Source organism: Gobio gobio (assembly GCF_949357685.1).
Source record: "Gobio gobio genome assembly, chromosome: 17".
Classification (NCBI taxonomy): Eukaryota; Metazoa; Chordata; class Actinopteri; order Cypriniformes; family Gobionidae; genus Gobio; species Gobio gobio.
This window is the reverse complement of record NC_137110.1, coordinates 34577597-34592894: the sequence shown is the minus strand read 5'-3', so window position 1 is coordinate 34592894 and position 15298 is coordinate 34577597. Positions and strand designations below refer to the sequence as shown.

Here is a 15298-nt window from a genome sequence, read left to right as displayed (position 1 = left end):
ATAACATTGATGATTAAAAAAAATAAATTCCCAGTAAAACGGTTCAAATATGACTATATGTAAGGTAGAAACTGTCAAAACAGCTATCCCTTAGAAAAACACAAGATTTTCAATGTCAACAGTAAGAAGCCAATTTACGTGCAAAAAGTGCCCAATATAGAGATTGGAAAAAGCTATGTAATTAACAGGCATTTCACACGTTAATGCACACACCAATGTCAAAATGCGTAATTCATTTATACTGTACAATAATCCGTCAACAAATAAATATCAACAATGCGCTTACCCTTGTGTTGCACTTTTCTTTGACAAAACTACAGTATGTCTTTCGTGAAGTACATGGCACATGCACTTAGCACAGTCAAAACGGATTAATCGTTGATTTGAACCTCTTTCAGCAGCTGTCAGGGTTGCAGATGTCCTAAGTGTGTATATGATGATGGACAGGAGTCACGGTTATATTTAAAGAGTCTTCGAGTCACAGGTGTAATTCACGTTTGAGAGTTGAGTCACTCTCCCACTCTTTACTGTAGATACAACTTACTGTGTATTTATGCCACTGGCATAGCGATCACTGGAATATACAGCTACGAGTTATCGCGCTAAAAACCCGGCTAAAGTCAGGAATGAGGCTGAGCACGTCTGCCTGCTGATCGCTGATTGGCTGAAAGTGCGTGCTCGTCGGCGAGGACCCGCCCTATCTGGCAACATGGTGTGTGATTTGTGCAGGTGCAGGCGTGATTGATCGCCTACAACCCAATAGGGTGTCGGAATGGTTTCTGTTTATCCTTCTCATCCAACCACAATCAAATTCACTCTGTCCGGATGGCGCGATTTATCTGGATAGTTTTTTTTATTTTTATGACAAGCCGGAATGAAAACACGCCGAAATGGAATAGGAGTAACGAGGCTATTTTTAAAATGTAAGGAGTAGAAAGTACAGATAATTGCTTGAAAATGTAAGGAGTAGAAGTAAAAAGTAGGCTGAAAAATAATTACTCCAGTAAAGTATAGATACTCAAAATTTCTACTTAAGTAAGGTAACGAAGTATTTGTACTTCGTTACTTGACACCTCTGTTGGGGACATAACCATGCCTCGGCCAAAGAATGACCTTGGAGTCATTCGGGCCGAACTCCATACACGTCAGGCTCACTGAGAGCGCGTGTAGATCCCCCACGCGTTTTACTGAAGCCAGAGCTATCAGGAACGTGGTTTTTAGCAAAAGGAACCTTGGTTCCACAGTCTCGAGCGGTTCAAAGGGATGAGCCTTCAGGGCCTCTAGGACCAAGGCCAGATCCCATATAGGAACCGATGGGGGCCGCGGGGGATTCATCCGTCTGGCTCCTCTGAGGAAACGGATGATGAGCTCGTTCCTTCCTAGCGTGCTACCTAGCGTCGTCTGAGCGAACGCTGCTATAGCCGCCACATACACTTTGAGCGTGGAAGGGGACCTGCCCAGTTCCAAAAGCTCCTGGAGGAAGGAGAGCACCCGCTGGACCCCACATTGCTGTGGGTCCAATCCCTTGGAAACACACCACTCAGTGAACACCGACCACTTACAACTATATAACCGCCTCGTCGAGGGGGCTCTAGAGTGTGAAATCGTGTTCATAACCCCTTCGGGCAGGTCAACGGGTATCCGTTGGTCACCCATACATGCAGAGACCATCGCTCTGGATGGGGATGCCAAACTGACCCTCCTGCTTGAGAGAGGAGGTCTGCTCTCAGCGGAACTGGCCAGGGGGGTGAGTGCGACAGCTTCACCAGCTCTGGGTACCAAATCTGGTTCTCCCAGCGCGGCGCTATAAGGAGCACCGGGCGGCGCGTCTCCCTGATTTTCGCTATGACCTGGGGCAATAGGGAAATCGGCAGGAAAGCATACAGCGGGAGGCTGGGCCAAGGTTGGGACAGCGCATCCTCGCTTTTGGACAGAAACCTCGGGCAGCGGGCGTTCTCTTTTGTTGCAAAGAGGTCGAGCTCCGCTCTGCCGAATAGGCGCCATACCAGCTGGACTGTCTGAGGGTGCAGGGACCATTCTCCTGGGAGAATGAGGCCCCTGGACAGCTTGTCCGGGCCCACATTGAGGTGGCCCGGTACGTGCGCAGCTCTCAGCGAGCGCAGCGAGCTGTGTGCCCACACGAGCAGGCATTCTGTCAGATTGCCCAGACACCTGGACCTGACACCGCCCTGCCGGTTCACCTAGGACACCACTGTGGTATTGTCCGACCGGACCAACACGTGGTGTCCTCCTATAAGCGGGAGAAACTGCTTGAGCGCGTTCTCTACCGCTATCATCTCCAAACAGTTTATGTGTAGGAGCTTTTCTCCGCTCGACCAGAGGCCCGAGGCCGATCTGCCCTCGAAAACGGCGCCCCAACCCGAGGTGGAGGCGTCCGTCGAGATGACTTTGCGGTGTGAGATGGCTCCCATCGTCACTCCCTGCTGGTACCAGTCGGCTACTAACCAGGGCTCTAGGGCTGAAACGCAGCCCTGAGTCACTCTGATCCTGAAGCCTCCGGACGCCCAGGCTCTGTGAGGCACTCGGGCGTTTAACCAGCATTGCAGCGGGCGCATGCGCATTAAGCCCAGCTGGAGCACAGCTGCAGCTGAGGCCATACGTCCCAGCATCCTCTGAAAGAGCTTGAGAGGTGCGATTTTGCCCGGCCGGAAGTACGCAGCCATGCGCCGAACTTGGCGCGCGCGTTGGGGTGACAGGCGGGCTGACATTGCCACAGTGTCCAGATTCAAACCCAGAAATGAGGTTGATTGCGTGGGCACTAATGAGCTCTTGGTCCAATTGACCGTGAGCCCCAGGCTGTCCAGATGGCTGAGCAGCATTGCCCTGTGGGCGAGGAGCTCGGCCTCTGACTGCGCCAGGATGAGCCAATCGTCCAGATAGTTCAATACTCGCATCCCTCGACTTCTCAGGGGAGCGAGGGCCGCGTCCATGCACTTCGTAAATGTACGGGGTGCTAGTGACAGGCCGAACGGAAGGACAGTGTATTGATAAGCCTGGCCGTCGAAGGCGAATCGTAAGAATGGCCTGTGACGCGGCGTTATCTTGATTTGAAAATATGCATCTTTCAAATCTAGGGAGATTAGCCAGTCTCTCGGGCGAATATGCGCGAGGATCTGCTTGGTCGTGAGCATCTTGAACGATCTTCTCATAAGAGCTTTGTTCAGACGCCTCAGATCCAGAATCGGTCTGAGCGACCCATCCCTTTTTGGCACGAGAAAATACCGGCTGTAAAAGCCTGACTCGCTCATAGAATGGGGAACCGGTTCTATAGCCCCTTTGCACAGAAGCGTGGCTATCTCTGCTCGAAGTAGATGTGCTACTTCCTCGCTCACTCTCGTCTCCGTACGCGCACAGAAGCGCGGAGGGCGGCGAGCGAACTGCAGAGTGTAGCCGTGCTTCACTGTTTTCAGCACCCGTTCTGATACACCTGGAATGGCTTCCCACGCTCTCGCGTGTGCCACACGGGATAGAACGGCCTCCAGGCTCGAAACGCCGCGCTTCGCGGGTTTGACGGCCTGTATAGGAGGGGCGGGCGCAGTGCGCGCGCTCTCTGTGCTGTGGGCCAGCCGATCGCTCGCGATGGCTGGCCGCCCTACACACTGTATCTCTGCCGCTTTGAGCGGGGAGTGGCTTGTGTGTGGCCCTACACTCATCGCTCCGGCCACCCTGGGCGGAGAACAAATGGTGTGTGGTGTGGCGCGTAGCGCCTGAGGCGAAATGTTCGCGAAAATGTGTGAGCGCGTTTGAGCGGGCACAACTCTTACGCGTGGAACATGACCGGTTAAGAGTGGCTGTGTGACAGCGCGTGTGGTGGTTAGGCGTGGACGCAAACAAGCGGACACGTGACCTAACTCTAGCACTCGAGCGGCCGGTGGCCGCTTTATGTGAGTGAGAGACACAGGGTTTATAGTGCTTGTGTGCAGGGGTGAACACAGAAAAGTGGGCACATTTACTGCATTTGAAACACCTACGGCGTGAGCCGTGCAACCAGAAATAATGCAACTTTTGTGATTTCTCTGGTTCGCCGTAAAAACGGCGGTTATTGACAGGCGAGAGGGCAGTTTTGCCGGCTCGTTGGCTGTGTGAGATCCATCTGCAGCAGCCACAGTGGTGGGGGCTGACAGGAAAGAGAGTTTTGACGGTGGTCCGGCCGCGGCGGGACTTAACCGTCGTTTCTCGCCTCTGGCTAGGAGGACTTTGGAGGCTCGGACTGCAGCGCGATCCTAGGCCGGGGGCCCCGAGGGGAAGGCGGCTTACCACGGCTGGAAGAGCGCGATCTGGGGCGGCCGCTCGGTCTTCGCTGAGACGAAGGGGGCCGCGCTGGGCGCTGCGCGGAGCTGGTCACGAGGACGGCGAGCAACGGAGCTATTGCTAGCGCCGGGGCGTCGAGGCAGGAAGAGGTTCATGGCCTGAGTCATCTTCTGCACTTCAGAGAAACAATCGACGATCCCCGTGACTGCTGGTCCAAAGAGCCCAGACGGGGAGAGCGGGGCGTTTAGAAAGGCAGCGCGCTCTGTTTCTCGCATATCCGCGAGCGTGAGCCAGAGGTGGCGCTCAGCTACCGTGAGGGAGGCCATAGAGCGTCCGACGGCCTGTGCTGCGGTCTTGGTAGCGCGAAGGGCGAGATCCGTCACGCTTCGCAAATCCGTGACCAACTCAGTGTCATAGCTTTTCTCGTCCAGGTCGCGGAGGAGATTAGCTTGGAGGATTTGCAGCACGGCCATAGAGTGCAGAGCAGATGCCGCTTGACCGGAGGCAGCGAAAGCGCGGCCGATCAGCGATGACGTCACTCTGCAGGCCTTAGACGGGAGGGCAGCCTTTGAGCGCCAACCATAAGGCGGGCAAAGGTGCGCTGCGACCGCCTCTTCCACCGGAGGGATAGCATTGTAGCCTTTCTCAGCCGCGCCGTCAACTTGTGAGAGCGCCGAAGAAGCCTGAGACGAGACCCTCACGGAGAATGGCGCGTTCCAGGACTTTGCAAGCTCCTCGTGAAGCTCTGGCAGAAAAGGTGCAGTCCTGGAGATGGGCGCACGGCGGCGACTGTTTAGGAAGCATCCGTCAAGTCGATTCGGTGCTGCCACCTTGGGCGGGGCCCATTCGAGGCCTAGCTGCTCGACAGCCTGGGTGAGAAGGCGCAACAGTTCCGCGTCCTCACCCGCTCGAGAGCGTCCGGAGGCCCGGACTGAAGAGGTCGCGGAAGACCAGTCCTCGCTGTCGGAAGCCATGATGGAGCAGCTGTCAGCGCGTTCCGCGGCCGCATCCGCCTTATCCCCAGAGGCGGCAACAGAAATGGCGGCCTGGGGTGAGGGCGGGGAAGGCGAGAGTGAAGCCGGCGGGAAGGGTTCCGGCGAGCTTCTTTCTGCAAACTCCGGAGTCCGCTGCGAGCGGCGCTGCGAGCGGCGCTTCTTTCTGCGCGGCTTAGCAGGGACTAGAGGGATGTCGTCATCGAACTGATTGAGTCGAGCCCGCAGGGTCGACATCGTCAGTTCCTCGCACTCCGGGTATCCGCCGGCGAGTAGTGCGGCGGCGGCATGATCACGGCCCAGGCAGAGAGCGCAGATCACATGGCGGTCCCCGGAACTGAGCTGCGCGTGACACGAGCCGCAGGTGGAACGAGACATTTTGTATCAAACGCTCGGCTCTTTTTGAGAAAGTGTGACGCAGCGGCGACAACACTTGAGCGTAAAAGGATATGGGCTGCCGGATAGCAGAGCAGGCACGGATGGCTGAAGGTGGCGCGATGCTGCCGGCTTCTTCAGGCGCTGTCCTCTGCTTGCTCGTCTGCACGATCACGGCGGCGGGTTCCAGATCCAGCGATGCGAAGGGCTTCGCTGAAGAAAAGAAAATCGAATACGCAGCCCGTGAGCCCCGCTTATATACACGTGGCCACGCCCCACCTGTAGGCAAATGAAGCCAGGTGGGCGCGAAGCGCCCTCATTGGTCGCCACGTCACGCGGGCTCACCGATAGGCTGCTGCAGTTGCCAGCAGAGCAGCCAATAGCACGCTGGAATAGCCTGCTATGGTCTGCCAGGCTGCCGCACTGCGTTGACAATGTTACAAAATTAAGGATAATTTTGGGTTTTTCAGAAATCTCGAAGAAAGAATACTTTCCCGATGCGTAAGGAAACTTACGCAATACGAGAGAACCTCTCGTAAGAGAACATGTAGTGTCTGATCGTGGCTGTATAAATCATTGTTAAAGCCGTTTTAAGGTTTTAACTGTTATGATGTCATGGCAACAAAGTTGTAAAATTCGATATAGTTTTACACAGAAAATGTTAGTAAGCTAATGTTTCACAATAAAATCATGTTAACACATATTATTAATGTCTTGGCTATAATGGCTATATTTTTGAAACACTGAGTATTTTAATGATTACGAATTGGTCCCATTTACTTCCATTGTAAATGGCTCACTTTAACCTCTTTAAAAAGGAGGGACTGGTGGAAATTAATTATTGTGGTAATCAACATGCCACAAATGCTGTCTATTGATCTTAACTTGTACTGAATACAAAATACTCCTTTAAAACTCAAATATCTGACACATCCTATTGTACTGTATTACAGGAACAGATTACAATTTTTTTGAGCATAATGTTTACATTTAGATCACTACAGTTATTTGTAAGCATGCAGAGTTAGATGATTAGACATTGTGAGGTTGTAATGAGTTTCTTATCATCACTTGATATTTGTGTAACAACCGTTGCTCAATCCTCCCAGAAGATCCATCAGATGACACCTGCATGTCTGTGGATGAGGCCCACATGTCTGAACTTCCTCTTAAGGATACCATGGAAGCTGCTGGATCAGAGATGATACTTCAGAGCGTCATCAAGGGAAACCCTGGCCTCAGAGGTAAGATATCTCAGACCTAAGCTACAGAATTATTTAAATGCTTATCAATTGGGTTATCTTAGGATCTATTTGCATCTACACCTACATGGTCTTCTCATGTAAGACTATCATAACAAGTTACAGTGGTGACACTCTCAGTAATTAAAACATATACCATGATTTGAAATTAGCACCCACCAAATGCAGGTGAAAATCAACCATTTGGGGAAACGCTGTCAACTCACTAGCCAATTTGATGAGTTATGATTCATAGATTAAATTCTATTAGACAAACCATCGCTACAAAATAGACAACATCAGTGTCTTGTAAAACCCCAATAGAGGAAAGTTAGTGTAAAAGCTCTGCAGATTCAGCAGAAATCCTCTAAAGTCATGATGTAAATATAATTTTGTGCAGCATCTGCACAGATCTCTCTTGCATGACCATCACTAGTCGACAAATACCTCATATGCGGGTTGATTTGGGTCATCTGAGAAGAGTTTCATAATATATACAATCCTATACAGTATAGAAAGTGCCCTTCAAAGATTTACAAATAGCCAAGGTAAGGGTTTTTAACAATATCAGCATAAATTCAGCAAAAAATATTGTATTTTCGATTGCATAACTATGGCAATATGAACACATCACAGTAATGCATGCCCCTTTGGTAGCTATCATGCCCCCAGCCATTTAACTTATTAAAAGTGTTTATAATCAAAATCCTCTAAGTACTTCTGTTATCTTTGGCTAGTGGAGAGGCCTTCAGTGTTTCCTTGGGCAACAAAGTACACAGCACATTTATAGTGTTCCTTGTTCCTTTAAATAATTGAAGCCTGTTTTATGCCTTTTGTACGATTATTCTTTTGAATTGGCTTGAAAATGTATGTAATTTATGTCAGTATGGAACATATCTATTTTGTTTCTGGGTTCATTTATTAATTCCATTTTACTGTGCATTTGTCTCATTTTGTTGATTCACAAAATTGTGTACTGTAGTTTGTTCTTTACTAGAGATAAATCCCAGGATGCTTTTCTTCAGATGCTGTTTGATACCTAATCTATCCATCTACTTACACCCCAAAATAAACATACTTTGCACAAGTAATAACCACTATATCAAGTAACTTAAGTACATAACTCATACAGTTGCATAATAATTTCAGTAAGAGACATTTCAGAACACAACTCATGAAATCAATCTTGCGTAGCTAGAAGTGTTTGTCCTCATTTTGAGTGTGCTTCAAGCTTAGAGTGACAGAAAAACACCTCACTGGCATTCATCGTGTTCCATAAACAAATTCATCAACTTTCAGTTTGTTATTGAAAATGTATTTCATGTGGGCATTTTATCTGTAGTAAGTGCTGAAAAGACAAAAGAGAGCAACAACAAGCATGTAAAGCTATTATCATGTGAAACAATATATAGAAACTACAAGGAAAGTTACAATGGCACAGTAGCTTTCCTTCTCTGCAAAAAAGAAAAAAAGACCAGAGACAATAACTTTATAACACTGCAAATGAAATTGAGAATTTTGTTTATTTTTTATTCTTTTTATAAAAAAAATAAAAGAAAGAAAGAAGGAAGGAAGGAAGGAAGGCAGTGAGCTTAACATCCAGTACATATTACATGTTTTTTAACCTAGCAGTTACACTGCTGTGACACCTTTCAACAAAGGGATGTTCCTGGAATGTTCCATGAAGCCACAGTGTCTGTTTGGTGCTGAGGCCACTGCCTATCATAAGTGGAAAAAATTTAATTGGATCAGGGACAACAAGGTAAATCTATTATCTCCCCAGCTGTGGTCAGTTAGAAATCTCACTCAGAGCCATCTGCTTTTGTTCATTGGCCAAGATCCTCTGCAGAGTTTCCTCTCCTGTTGCCAACCATTACACTGGCATTACAACATAATTTGGAAGGAAATAAAAACCGTAAAATTGCCGTAATAAACTGTGAAAGTCAGAGTGGGTGGAATTAAATTACTGATATTAAGTACAACAATTAATTGTATTGTGATGTAATGATGTTGATAGCAAATTAATGATATGTAATATATATATATATATATATATATATATATATATATATATATATATATATATTGATTTTTTTTTTTAAATAATGGGACCAATTTTAAGACCAATGCATTATTTATAAAATATTATCCACATAATAATTAGAGTGAAAAGTTTCAATTATACTATACACCTACAGCTATACACGTCAAGCGGCAAAGCTGTGTAGACGTCAACTTTTTTTTGAAAATGAAAATCGTGTTGATGTCTACATTTTTCGTCAAGGAAGACGATGAATAATCTTTTATTAGAATAATCGACAGAAATCGCCAACATGTGAAACAGCATGCAACATAACACACAAACAATACCGGACACTGAACTGAAAACAAGTAGGAACTTAAATACACAGATGATTAACTAAAACGACGAACAGCTGTGATGACTGTGGTTAGTGTCCACAGTGAGAGATTATGGTGGGAAAATAGAACAAAGGAAGACATGTGACTAATGAAAACAAATTGAATGTCTATTAAAACTAAAACAAACTGAACATAACTGTGACAGTCTACACCTGACGTTTGTCTGACGACAATCTCCAACATTGTAGCGACGTCAAGTTCAAACATTGGGATGATGTCAAATTTTGGTTGAAAATGGAAATCGGGTCGACATTTTACACCTGGCATTTGTCTGACGCCAACATTGTGCAGACGTCAAGTTCTACCGTTGGGCAGACATCAAATTTTGTTTGAAAATGAAAATCGTGTTGACATCTACATCTGCCGTTTGTTTGACATCAAGCTCCAATGTTGGAAAGAAGTCAAAAACTAATATTGATTTGAAATCAAGACCTAATGTTGTCTTCACATCAAACTCCATTGTTAGGCAGACTTTGCATTGTAGTTGGAATAAACACTAGAGATCTATCAAACTCCAATCTCAGCTGTCAATTCCATTTTTAAAGAAGCATGATTACAAAGTTAGCATGGATTATGTTGGCATGGCACCAAACTTTTAATCAACTGAGAAACGTCTCCGGTTACGTATGTAGAATTCCCTGAGAACAGGGAACGAGACGCTGCATCAGCTGACGCTACGGGGAATGCCTCCAGCGTGACTGAACTACTATCGAATCACGGCAATCCTATTGACCGGCGACAGCCTATGTCATCAAGGTGCGACCAGGTAGTATATAAGGGTGCCTTGCCAACATGACACCGCTTTTCGTCTGAAGGGACTGTTTGGCAGGCAAGCCCTGAGGTATGGCAAAGCGACGCAGCGTCTCGTTCCCTGTTCTCAGGGAACCTAGGTTACATACGTAACCGAGCTGCGTCAGCTGACGCTACGGGGAACGATATACCTACGCCGCCATGCCGAAGGGAGTGCATGCCCACTGGCAGTGACAACTGTCAGGACAAGCAAATTCAACTGAAATGCCTGAACCACTCCCCCTCTGGTCACATTAGGCTGTCAGTGACAGCACTCCCTACGGTCAAAGCACGAGCTATAAACCTGAGAAGGAACCTGCGCATACAATATGAAGTCCCACCCTGGCTGCTCCAAGGCCTGGAACCAGCCCATTCGACAAAAGGGGTTCCTTTAAAGGAACGTGGCTAGGGGACCCGAGGGAACCCGCGCCAGTCACTATTCGGGAAGAATTCCACCGAATGCCACCAGGGAAGCCTGACCTAGCGACCTCAATGTGGGACACATAGGTTCGGTCAACCCTGTCTGTCAAGTACAGAGCCTCTGGTACTCGCCTCTGAAGAGACATCCTGCTGTGGTACTGCAAAAAATGCCAGTGTCCTCCACCAGCCGGATCTCAGAGACGGGTTATCCTGGAGAGCAGCGCTCAGCGAAGTGCTTTCTAACCCTTGCTAGCGAGGGGAGTTTAGCCGCTCGATCCAAGGATCTACCAAGCACTTATTTTAAAACATGCTCAGGAGGCCGAACAGGCCTACCGGCTGATCCTAGCTGGGAGGCCTTGAGGGGCCTACAACCGACGGATCAGTGCCAAGCGGCTGTAAGCTCACAGAAGACTCTCACTTGAGAGGAGCTCCTAAGCCTGCCTGGTAGGTAACCATGCTGTAGGCGATCTATGAAAGTCCCTTCCTGTAGGGACCGCATAGTAGCAGTGTTGTCTCGTCATGCTAGGGTATGAACACCACCTTCAGGTGCTACCGGCTAGAAACCGGAGCCTGATAGCAGGTGACCACTAGCTGTCAGCGTAAAGCCAGTTATGTGTTCCCTCCTAGGGAACTCGTTTCCCAGGGAGGCTGGAAGGGGCCTCCACCTGGTAACCTGTGCTGACTGCTCGAGCGTCCGAAACACAGCGGAGCTTACCCTCAAGGAGGCCTAACAGTGCCTACTACCTGATAGCATTCGAGCTGGCCCTCGAGGTCGCTGGAAGATGGGACTCGCTCTGACAGGGAGGCCTAGTGAGGCCTACCACCTGATAGCCATCGGGACTCGTTCCTTCAGGGAGGCTTGGGGAAGCCTGTCACCTGACAGCAGACCATGCTAGCTGTCCGAGCGTCCCGACTCCGGGGCTCGCCTCCAGGGAGGCCTGGCGAGGCCTACCACTTGGTAGTAAGACCTATTAACGGTCCATGCTAGTTTGTCACAGTGACTGGAACTGGAACTCCCTCAGGGAGACCTAGTGGGGGCCTACAACCTGATAGCACGTTAGCCGGCTAACCGAGCGTCCAAGCTCGGGGCTCACCCTCAGGGAGGCCTACCACCTGTTCTAGCCATTCGTGTGAACTGTCAGAGATGACTGAGGTCCCGGTACTACCTGACAGCAATCCACTGTTAGGTGTCCAGTGACTGAAGACCAGGAACGTGCCCTCAGGGGAGGCTAGGTTGAAGCCTGCTACCCAATGGCGAATCCCACAGGGAAGCCCATGCAGCTTGCTACCTGTTAGCAACCCTTGCTACCACCGTTACCGAAACTGGAGACCGGGGAACGATCTCATGGAGGCTCGGCGCCTACCACCTGCTAGCACTCAACGCTCACCGTCACAGAGAGTGGGAACTGGGAGCTCACCCTCAGGGAGGCCCAGTGAGGTCTACCGCCTGCTAGTCCTTGGGCGTTCCTCCAGGGAGGCTTAATTAGGCCTTCCACCTGACGATAGGTGCGCTTAGCTATAGCTCTACACCGTGACTGGCCCTGTCCAGACTGTGATCAGGAACATGCCCTCAGGAGAGGCCAGGTGAGGCCTACTCCCTACTAGCAACTCGTGCTAGCCATCCAGTGACTGGAGCCCGGGAGCGCCCCCTCAGGGGAGGTCAAGTTAGCCTGCTTACCCCACAGCAGGCCCTTAGGGAGGCCTGGTAGCGCCTACCACCTACTAGCAGCTCGTGCCAGCCGTCGAGGGACTAATGCCCAGGAATACCCCCTCGGGGGAGGCCTGCTACTCACAGCAGGCTCTTCAGGGAGGCCTGGTGGGGCCTACTACCTGAGCCAGGTGACCCAAAAATGGGAGCCTACCCCTCAGGGAGGCCTTGCTGGGCCTATCTCCAAATAGGCAGTCTGCAGATTCTGTGAACCCTGCCGCAGTTAGTGGAAGGCTGGCTGCTGCACCCGGGCTGACGGTAGCTGTCTGGTGCTGACGAAGAACTGGACATCCAGTTATCACCTGGGGACTCATCCCCAAGGAGGTCAAAGAGGGCCTACTATTTGACGAGGTTTCTGCTGAAGTCGACATCGACGGAGAAAATCCTCCCAGGGCCACACGGGCCGCGACATCGAGACTCTCTTGCAAGGGGGCTGATGATCAAGATGATGCCTACCACCTGTCCTGGAATCTGCTGCCCAGCCTGCCCAAGCTGGCTACTCACAACCAGCTGGCCTTCATATGCCCGCACCTGGGGCTGGCTCCATCCCAGGAGCTAGAGGGCCTCCGTGACGGCGCAGTCTCACGGGCAGTTGCCTACAGACATGAACCTAAACACATTGCCAAGAGCAGTGCACTCAGCGAACAAACTGCTTAAAAAATCCTCTAAAGCGAGGGGAGTACAACTTACGTCACCTGCTTTGGGGCGGCTGCCTTACTTTTTCATACAGCGGCCTGCCGATCATGCAAGGGCGTCAGCTATTGGCAATGCTCGGGCCTCAGGGGAGCATCCGACCAAAACCGCCATGCAGGAGGTTGCGATGTTCAGCTCAACCCGAGCCCTGAAGAAGGTGGAGCAGAAGACATAGAGCAAAGGGTGAAAAACATCATACAAATATGCAGCCCATCGGCCGTGCCATCCTCCAGGATGAGGCCGGGGGCTGCCAGAAGGTGGCGGCCACACAAGCTCTGAAAGGCGGGTTACAGCAAAATAAGTCTAATCGCACACAAGCGAAAGACGCTTAACCCCGCCCCACGACCACTGGCAAAGTCGCTATCTCTGCTGCAACACCTAGACTGCATTACTAAATAACCCCAGAATGCAGAGAAGGGGGCGGGGTAATAAGAGGAGGCTGAATCAAGGATGCAGAAAACAAAGCACTGTTCTTATACTTAAAAGACAGGCCCGGGGTGACAATACCTGCCTTTAAAGGAAACGCCCCCCATCCTTAGCAAAGCCTAGGCCAAGTGGTGCGGCGCTAAGCCTGCACTAGATCTACTTAAGGCTCGGGAAAGAAATATTATTACCCCTTACGTAAAAACAACGAGTCCCCGAAACCCATTCCAAAGCCCAACAGGGCTGGGCACAGATCTCACTACAGCTCATGCATTAGTGCTTACCCGGTCGTGGCTACTTTATACTTAAAGCTAGTAAAACAAAACTCGCCCCTGCACGCCACAAGCCCGCGAGCAAGAGCGGCAAATACAACTACTCACATAGGTGAGAGAGATAACACGGAGAGGCGGTAAATCTCTACTAGCTAAAGAATAGCATTATGCACAAACATATAATGTTTTCAAAGAAGACTTACTCTCACAGACCAGCCAGGCGGGCCTAGAATATCATCATCATGGGCCCAGCAGGCCGGACGTAAGAAGCGCCTAGGGAGGAGATGAAGTAGAGGAGTGAGGGTCAATGCAATTCTTACTTCAAGTAGGAGACCCATCATCAACGCTTTTTTTTTGTTTTTTTGACTGTGATTGTGATATAGAACTCCTACTTCCCCCGGGAGTCCGCCTCCGTGCGCCTCACCCTCAACTGAGGGGGCGCCCGAGAGGCGATGCTGGCCCTCGGGCCGCGTCTTCGGTCCTTGGACCGTGACGCCTCCCGCCTGCCAGGGACCCGGATCTCAGTGGTATGCAGGTCCTCAGACGCTGCCGCATGCACCTCAGCAATGCTGGTCCTCAGACCCAGTCTCCGGCTGGTACACCACCACTGCATCAGAAAAACATCCCCTGATTGAGATCCTCAGCAGATCTGCCCGGTGCGCATCTTTGCAACACCGCCATGGTGAGAGAAGTAGCACTGGGCTGACCTGCTGCTGTGTTTGCCCTGCCAATAGGTTTGCTTCGAAACATCATTTTGAAGAATTAGATGGTAGGGTTGGAGCTCTCAGTGTCCTCGCCCACCCAGATACGAGATTGCACCCGTCAGTCGGTGGCGACGACACATACCCATATTCTCTTATCCTCCCAACGTCAGCGACATACCGCTGATGTCAGGGAACAAGCCGAATATGGGTTATTCCATGCCCTCTCTATCTAAATAGGAAGATCAGGAAGGAATGAAAAAGCCCAACTGAGCCGATGATTATGGACGGGGAGAGATCAATAGCTTAATCTAGCGATCTCTCCTCTAACGCACCAACATGACAGCCGCAGCCCGCCTGCAGCGCGTTTTATAACATTCAAAGGCTCATCATACACAGTCGGGATGGCCGAGAAGATTAAACTCCCTTCTCACCGCCATCCCTAGAGCACTTGCAGATAAGTCTCGTCAGCCGCCTAAGCGAGCTCTATCCAAGAAACCAGTGACACGCGTCCGCGCTCAGCCTCGGCATGAGCGGGACGGCATCATCAGTATCGGATGCCAAACCCTCTTCCCTCAGGAAGAGAATCAGACGAGAACGGAGTGATCTCGGATTGACAAACGCTCACATACACAAACAAACAAACAGCTCCATAAGAGCTGAATGAGCATGCTCTTGATCCCCGGCAGAAATACATGAATTTGGATTACCTTAACTTGAAGCATACAGACAAAACAGTCCCTGAAGACGAAGAAGCGGTGTCATGTTGGCAAGGCGCCCTTATATACTTCCTGGTCGCACCTTGATGATATCATAGGCTGTCGCCGGTCAATAGGATTGCCGTGATTCGATAGTAGTTCAGACACCTGTCACGCTGGAGGCGTTCCCCGTAGCGTCAGCTGACGCAGCTCGAGTTCCCTTTCGAAAGGGAACTTGGATGCAAGCCAGACTCAGTGTTAATTTTAAGACAAAACTAACAAACTTTAAAGGT

The 15298-nt window shown here is 50.1% G+C and overlaps 1 protein-coding gene across 4 annotated transcripts in view; it reads left to right on the top strand.

The window, feature by feature from the left end:
• The window catches only part of spega (striated muscle enriched protein kinase a), an 86031-nt gene that overhangs the window by 28871 nt on the left and 41862 nt on the right, over nucleotides 1–15298 (top strand). For 3 of the 4 annotated variants that reach the window (XM_079841004.1, XM_079841006.1, XM_079841007.1), the window contains one exon: nucleotides 6749–6883. In XM_079841004.1, the coding sequence (XP_079697130.1) occupies nucleotides 6749–6883 (135 nt within the window). The remainder of the gene's footprint in view (nucleotides 1–6748; nucleotides 6884–15298) is intronic. The other variant, XM_079841005.1, reaches the window with a different exon arrangement.